The 8,696-nt window shown below is 40.1% G+C and overlaps 1 protein-coding gene across 1 annotated transcript; it reads right to left on the bottom strand.

The window, feature by feature from the left end:
- Positions 1–1,257: 1,257 nt before the first annotated feature.
- On the bottom strand, positions 1,258–7,865 carry LOC122039038. Its single transcript, XM_042599053.1, has 2 exons — positions 7,743–7,865; positions 1,258–1,599 (listed from the first exon to the last, which is right to left on the bottom strand). The coding sequence occupies exons 1-2, from the start codon at positions 7,863–7,865 to the stop codon at positions 1,258–1,260; spliced, it is 465 nt and encodes a 154-aa protein (XP_042454987.1).
- Positions 7,866–8,696: the final 831 nt, after the last annotated feature.

Here is an 8,696-nt window from a genome sequence, read left to right as displayed (position 1 = left end):
GTCATAGCAGATTTATCCACTCCTGATTACTGAACGTTCATCGTATTTTGAAAACCTAGAGCTTTTGAGTAGCGTGTCTTCTCAGTCGGCTGTTTTTAGTCGATACTATTCTTCATCGGGCCTGAGTTTAAGATCGACGCTCTACCGCTTATCGAGACAAGGGTTTAAGGTCGCCGCTCGACCGTTGATGATGATAGGGTTTTAAGGTCGCCACTCGACTGCTGACAGGGGTTTAAGGACGTCGCTCGATCATTGACGGAGACTAGGTTTTAAGGCCGCCGCTTGACCGTTGATAGAGACAAGGGTTTAAGGTCGCCGCTCAACCGCTGATGGAGACAAGGGTTTAAGGTTGCCTCTCGACCGTTGATGGAGACAAGGTTTTAAGGTCGCTGCTCAACTGCTGATGGAGACAAGGGTTTAAGGTCGCCGCTCAATCGCTGATGGAGACAAGGGTTTAAGGTCGTCACTCGATCGCTGATTTAAGGTCGCCGCTCGACCGTTGGTGAGGGCAGGGGTTTAAGGTCGCTGCTCGACCGCTGATGGAGATAAGGGTTTAAAGTCGCCGCTCGACCGCTGATGGAGACAAGGGTTTAAGGTCGTCGCTTGACCGTTGGTGGAGACAAGGGTTTAAGGTCGTCACTCGACCGCTGATGGAGACAAGGGTTTAAGGTCGTTGCTCGACTGTTGGTGAAGACAAGGGTTTAAGGTCGCTGCTCGACCGTTGATGATGACAAGTGTTTATGGTCGTCACTCGACCACTGATGGAGACAAGGGTTTAAGGTCGCCGCTCGACCGTTGGTGAAGATAGGGGTTTAAGGTCGCCACTCGACCGCTGATGACGATAGGGGTTTAAGGTCACCGCTCGACCGCTGTTGATGACAGGGATTTATAGTCGCCGCTTGACTTTTAACTTGGCCTGGTCAGCCCAAGAGTCTGGAAAGCTTTGATTTTTATTCATATCGACCATACATCCAGAAGACATATACACAAATACATTTGTATTTTCTTACGCACCTCTCACCCGAGCCTGTAGGATTGGAGATGTTTCACGCTCCACAGCTACTCAAGTCATCTCCCGTTTTTGTCTTCCAAGTAATAGGCACCCGAGCGTAGTTTCTATACGACCTTGTAAGGTCCCACCCATGGTGCCTCGAGTTTGGTGACGTCGTCGACCGGTTTAATTTTCTTCCACACTAGATCACCAACTTGGAAGGACCTCGGGATCACCCTCCTGTTGTAGTTCTGCCTCATCCACTGTCAGTAAGCCATTAGCTGAACAACCACTTTATCCTGCGCTTCATCCACCAAGTCAAGCTCTATTAACCTCCACTCGCCATTTCCCTCGTCGTAGAGTTGCACCCGGTCGGATTCTACTCCCACCTCTAAAGGAACCACCGCTTTTCCTCCGTACACCAGCTGGAATGGTGTTACGTCGGTCGCCTCCTTTGGAGTCGTGCGAAGTGCCCACAAGACACTTGAGAGCTCGTCGACCCCGCTACCTTCCGCGTGGTTGAGCCGAGTTCTCAAGCCTCTAAGGATCTCCCAGTTTGTGACCTCCGCCTGGCCGTTGCTCTGTGGGTAGGCGACTGAGGTGAAGACCTGCTAGATGCCATAACCTTCATACCACTCCTTGAGTTTCTGACCGCGAACTATCTCCCATTAGTCGAGACGAGCCGACGAGGGATGTCGAACCGATAGAGGATGTTTTGCCAGATGAACTTGATGTCCATCTGCTCACTTATCTTTGCCAGGAGCTCAACTTCCACCCATTTTGAAAAATAGTCCACAGCAATGAGCAAAAACCTTCGCTGACCCGTTGCCATGAGAAATGGTCCCACGATGTCCATGCCTCATTGGTCAAACAGGCAAGATACCGTGGATGACTTCATCTCTTCGGTCGATCAGTGCGAAATATTGTGATACTTTTGGTAGGATAGGCATGTGGCTGTCGTCCGAGCGGCATCCTCTTATAGAGTTGGCTAGAAGTATCCGGCTAGGAGAATCTTTTGAGCTAGCAAACGACCGCTTGGATGACTTCCACAGGAGCCTTGGTAAACTTCTTGCAAGATGTACGCTACGTCCGCTTGGATGGCTTCCTTTTCTGCTGCAGATTTTCTTTTGTTTCCTTTCTCTGTTTCTGATATTTTCATATTCGAATTCCAGAATAAGACAAATCCATCACTGAACCATCAAACCAAATTCAGAAATTTAATTCCCAGTAGCAATATCAGAAAACAACCAAAACCTTTAATTTGAATTTATGATGTGCAACTAATTCCGTAAATGGATTCTGGTTTTTCAGAGCTAAGCATTAGCGTTCAATTGTAAAATTCAGAAACATGTATGAACTTTCTTGATTACACAGCCACCGAAATCCACATTGCTTCCACAACACTAACAATCATTCTGCTGAAGAATTTTTCTACTGCAATGGAGCTGGATAATTCCAGCAATGAAAACAAATTCAGCAGAGCTTTATGAATTAAATCACCACAAGGTCCAAAGTTTCAGGAATATGGACTAGGAGATCAGATTTGAAGACACTCACTAAATTACTTCAGACGTTCAGATTCAACACAGAAAATTGACACCAAACAGATCTTTGCTAACTTGTGAAGACTCCTTCAACTTAACATATGCAAACCAAAAACAATTATTTCCGGAATCACAATTTATTCTCAGCAATAACAGAATTCAATTCTCTGTTACACAACAACTTAATACAGAATTTTTCAGCACTTCAATAAATTACTGGTTTAAAAGAAAACTCTGCACTTTAAATTTCAGCTTCAGTTTGTAACTTTCTTTCTACAATGCAGTTTCAGAATTTTGATTCAATGGACATTAACCCCATCAGAATTTTCAGAATTGAGAATCCAGTTCAGAATTTCCAGAATTTAGTTTCTATGAAATATCTATGTTTTAGCAATTCAACAATCAAATTCAGCACGAATTCAAGGATTTGCAGCTTCTGAAAGTTCATGGTTTCAAACTTCAGTTGATACACCAGTTCAACAGAATTGAAATCTATTGCTACTGAATTCCTGAATTTGTAGATGACATAAAAGGCTGAAATACCATTTGTTCTGCCTGATTCAAATTCAGATTCCTGCAGTAAACTTGTTGCTGCTGATACCTCATTTTATAGCTTCATTGATATATCAGCAACTCTCTAACAGTCTACTCTATTAAATCAACTTTGAATTTGATCCATGGTATTCAGATTTCCAGCATGACAACCACTAATTCTGCAGCTTAGTATTAAGTTTCAGACATAGAAAAGGGAATCATTTGACACTCAATTAATAGGCACTTAGTTTCATAACCATGCTGATAAAAAATAGCATAAAGAATTGGCACAAAACTTTTATCTAGCATGTCATTATTCCATATTTTAATTCTGCAGCTTGCACAAAATTTCAGCAACACAACATTTGTGAACCTTCAGCAACTTCTCAATTAATTCCTAGGTTCATGACAGTATCAGTACTGTCATTTCTTGCAGCCTAAAAATTTTGCCCACATGAAACTCTAAAAAGGAAGAGTATCAATTAACAATCAAATTTTGATACTTAACTGATTAGATTCCTGCATATTTCTGTTCTTTCAGTAATTTGATGCGAGATCACCACTTGTTTCTTCACACTTTACAATTTCACCATATCTTCTCCTTTACTTGATATTGCTTCTGAATTTTGATATACCATAGCAAGCTGCATTTGTTTTCTTTTCTATTTCTACAAAGAGTTCAGTTTTAACATATCCTTTCAAGTACTCTAATTTCTGCATTCCAGCACTTTGATAACAGAATCTGAACTCATCTCCTGTATATATTTTCATTTATGCACTACTCCAACTCTTCAATTATCAGAAATCTGCACCAAGAAATGGGCACTCCAAAGATTTGAAATTGGCACATAGATTTGGCACTGCTGAGAAATCAGTAATTGAAGTTTTCAACAGCAACAGATTTAAAATCCTTGGATTGATCACTTCTGACAAGGCTTCCCAGATTCTGGTTCAGTTTCAGAAATCAAATTCAAGTAATGGCAGGAGTTCAACACCATTTAATCTTAAATACAAGAAACACAATTCGTTACTGACATAAGAAATCTGCTTCCAGAATTCATATTCACCGTTTCCAATCTCTTGATCAACTGAGGAATGTATTCACCAAAATGGCACATTGGAAACTTAAATTGATACATCCATTCATAGCTTGATTGATCTTGTTTTTGATCTTAAGTACAATTTGTTCTTGTTTCTTCGTCTACAGTAAGTATAGAGTTACTGAGTTGGTTCATTCCTGTAATTCCAGTTTAGCACTTAGCTTCCAAATTCAATTTCAGTTTCCAGCAGCACTGTTCAGTCTCAGTTTATGAAATTCTTCACTGCTCAATTTCCAGCACTACATTTCCTAAGTTCCATTTCAATTATTTGCATTCTATTATCAGTAATTTCCTTCAAAACTCATATTTGCACAAACTTGACTGTCACTTCCTAGGATTCTAAAATTTTCCAGCTCAAAGTCTTTTCCAACTTCATAAATCAAAGTACATATAATCAATTCCAGCATAACTTCTAAACATCACATTACATCAAGTAACAATAGCAAGGCCACGCTTTAATACATTCAAGGAATGCTCTTTACTATTGATATGGGTTAGGTTTAATTGATCCCCGATAAGGAGGGAAAAGGGAGATAACCAAGTAGAGAAGAAGGACAATATCGATCGGGATATGTCTCTAAGGAGGTAGACCCATATTGATCAGCATATACCTCAAAGGAGGTAGGCTAATATCGGTCGGGATATACCTCCAAGGAAGTAGGCCAATCTCGGCCGGGATATACTTCCGAATGGGTATATTAGTATCGATCGGGATATACCTCAAAGAAGGTAGGCTAAATTCGGTCAAGACATACCTTTAGGAGGGAAGCCCAATATCGATTGGGATATGCCTCCAAGGAGGCAAACCCATGTCGATCAGCATATACCTCAAAGGAGGTAGGCTAATATCGACCGGGATATACCTCAAAGGAAGCAGGCCAATATCGGCTGGGATATACATCCGAGTGAGTAGATTAGTGTCGACCGGGATATACCTCAAAGGAGGTAGGCCAAATTCGATCAAGACATACCTTTAGGAGGGAAGCTCAATATCGGTTGGGATATGCCTCCAAGGAGGCAAACCCATGTCGATCATCATATACCTCAAAGGAGGTAGGCTAATATCGACCGGGATATACCTCAAAGGAAACAGGCCAATATCGGCCGGGATATACATCTGAGTGAGTAGATTAGTGTCGACCGGGGTATACCTCAAAGGACGTAGGCCAAATTCGGTCAAGACATACCTTTAGGAGGGAAGCCCAATATTGGTCGGGATATACCTCCAAAGAGGCAAACCCATGTCGATCAGCATATACCTCAAAGGAGGTAGGTTAATATCGACCGAGATATACCTCAAAGGAAGCAGGCCAATATCGGTCGGGATATACATCCGAGTGAGTAGATTAGTGTCGACCGAGATATACCTCAAAGGAGGTAGGCCAATATCGATCGAGACATATCTTCAGGAAGGAAGGCCAATATCGGCCGGGATATGGCTCCAAGGAGGCAGACCCATATCGATCAGCATATACCTCAAAGGAGGTAGACCAATATCGATCGAGACACACCTTTAAGGAGGAAAGTCAAACATCAGTCAGGCTGAATGATACCTTGAAAAGATACTTGATAAAAATTACATACTTAATAAGATATAGCCCAGTGCCAGATGGGATAATAAACATAGAGAAGTACGAACGGGCATTGCCCAAGGAGCCTCAGGAGAAGTAATAATAATTGATCAAACCTAATTAAGCTAAGCCCCGATCAACACAAGGAACATTAGTATATTAAGTTATCTATGATGTAGTAAAAACAGGAGAGGCTAGCAGGAAAGGTATAAATACTTTAAAAGAACTTGTTAAACAGAAGAGAAGTAATATTTCAAATAAAGCAGTGCAGGAAGATATTTGCAGTATATGATTGTATAACCAGTGTTATATATTTTAGCGGGAAATGTATTTTTAGACCGTTTTGCAGGTGCTAGACGACAAAGAAGGTACATCTGGGGTACGAAGAAGATTCCTTAAAAAGTCATTCATCACAAGTATATAGCTTACGTCATCTCATAACAAACTCCAACAAACCGGGGTCCACTTCATGACTACGGAGGTTATATGAAGTGGTATAAAAAGGGGAATCCTCTCCGTTGGCTAGGGTAAGTTGACATCATTGCGCACATTCATAACCCTAATTTTTCGACTGTTCATCTTATTCCTCCTTCTTTGACACCAAGAGAGATCACTGACTTGAGCGTCGGAGGGTCTAGCCAGGGATTCCCACCACGGTCTTAGGTCACTGACGGTAGTGTTGGTTGGTCTCTTGTGCGCAGGAAGCCTTGGGAGCTCCGAATCTGGGTGTTCTTCGATCGGATCTCTTCATCGCCATTGGTATCTTGCATCAAGAGGGCACTCTTGTGGCTTCATCTTCTTGGATCCGCTTTGGGTTTCTCGGATCGGCGTTCCATAGGTATTGTTCTCCATCAGCAGTAGATTTTTTCTACCGACTCCCCGTTTTGTCCAGCTTCTCAGACAGGATCAACTATCATCTTCCACAATAGCATAGTTTGAACCAAACTCCCAAAATATGCTCAGAAAGCAAAGATCTAAAACATCATGGCACCACCTAAGACTTCAAGATCCCCCCACATATGCAACCTTTCCCCCACACTTAAAATTTTGGGTATTCTAACTCATCAAGCAATTAATCCAAAACTCCAAATGAAATAGAGCAAGCAAAAATGATAAAAGGTTAAAATGCTAGACAAGAAAATTTAAAGAAATTGTAGGGAAAGAATTCGAAATTATGAGGGAACAAGAATGATAAATATCCTTCATCTCCATGCATACATATGCTATTGTGACTTTGAAAAGAAGCAAATCACGTTCTAGAGTTTCAATTATTGCAAGTGCATGCCACACAAGAAAATATAATAGTGTATAGGCTTAAAGTGGTCCTCTCTAGGTATTTTCATGCAAACAAGCCCAATTGATCAAATTGGAATCCACCACTATTTTAACCAATATCTTGTAAGTAGAATATCCAATCATGTCCAATGACCTAAAATTGATGATCAAATTTAAGAAACTTTTACCATCTTAAAAGCATTACTTAGAAAATTTCCATGAAGATTTTTATTTAAATTGAAATACTATATACTAAACAAAATGCAAAATATGAAAGCAAATGTGTAAACAAAATGCACAATGCAAAGTATGAAACTAAAGAAATGGATAAAAAGAATTTATTAACAAAGCATGAATTAAAATGCAAAAGAAAACGAAATTGGAACCAACTCCCCTTCAATTTCGGTGGTCGAAGAAGATTTAGTAACAAAATCCACACCGGTAGAGGTGTCATTGTGGTTCCACTAAAATTCTTTTTATTCTTCATTTTTCCTTTCAAAAGTCTTTCTGGAGGACGGAGGCGGTTCAGTTCAAGCATCCACTCCGGAAGCTTGTATTCTCCTACAACATCAATAAAGGGAAACACCTCCCACACACATATGGGGTAAAAAGAAGATAGGAGAATATTAGTTTTGATAGAAGATATGTCAAGAAATGAATCACAACTACTAAAATCAACAAATGGTACCTCTATTGAATTTTCTAAAAAATCACAAAAATCACTAACCTTGTCATTTTGAAATGTACCTGGAGTGGTGATTGTTACCTCCTCTTCATCAAGATATGGCTCAAGCTCTGGTTCTGGTAAATGTACATCTTCATGTGGTGATCCTTGGGGCTCTGCCTCCATAGAAAAAGTCCCTACACTTTCATCCTCTATTCTTGGTGATCCTTGAGGTAATACTTCTAGTAAGCATCCCCCTACACTTAAATCATCTTCAAAAACATGTTCAGAACCTGAATCACTAATAACATCTTCAACAACAAAATTATTAGGATCAGAAATTTGCATAATTACATAATTATCACAAAAAATACTAGAAAAATCATGTGAATTAATGGGAGTAGGGTCAGGCCTGACAGAATCGCTACTTTCCATCTCTCCCCTGGAGTTTCGTGCTTGCAGCTGATTGATGGATGATGCAATTTGATCCAATTGTAACTGTATGTTCTGTATCCTTGAGAATTGTTGCTCTTGATGCTCTCCCATTTGTTGCATGATCTCCTTGAGTTTCCATGTTGATTCATCCATCTGAGGATCGTTTTGTTGATAAGGATATGGCATAAAAGATGTTGAAACTTCTTGAAATCCATATGAATTCTGGTAAGTTGGAAATGACTCAACAAATTGTCCTTGTGTACTTTCATACCTGAAACATGAATTATCCACCCAATTAGCATTAAAACCATTAGAAAATGACTCATACCTATTTTGTTGATCCATGTTTGGGTAAAACTGATACTCAGGATGAAAATGATAACTCTCCATTCCACCTCCATAATTTTGAAAATATGGGTCCATGGTAAAGAAATCTCCTGTTCTTCACTACAACACTAAAAATCAAGATTAGAAGACTCAAGAGCATAAAGTTTCAATCACATGAAAATATGAATAGTAAAAATACTTAAAAATTCAAGAACAAACCAACATGAAAATACAAAAAGAATTAAGCAATCAAAT

This window comes from Zingiber officinale, chromosome 1A, assembly GCF_018446385.1.
Source record: "Zingiber officinale cultivar Zhangliang chromosome 1A, Zo_v1.1, whole genome shotgun sequence".
NCBI lineage: Eukaryota > Viridiplantae > Streptophyta > Magnoliopsida > Zingiberales > Zingiberaceae > Zingiber > Zingiber officinale.
Note: the sequence above shows the minus strand (reverse complement) of the source record. Positions and strands in the feature narration are given on the sequence as shown.

Coding starts and splice junctions, on each gene's coding strand:
- LOC122039038 (XM_042599053.1), bottom strand. CDS start 7,865: ATGGAGGCAGAGCCCCAAGGATCACCACATGAAGATGTACATTTACCA. Junction 1,600..7,742: donor GTACATTTCAAAATGACAAG/GTTAGTGATTTT, acceptor GGCATCTAGCAG/GTCTTCACCTCAGTCGCCTA.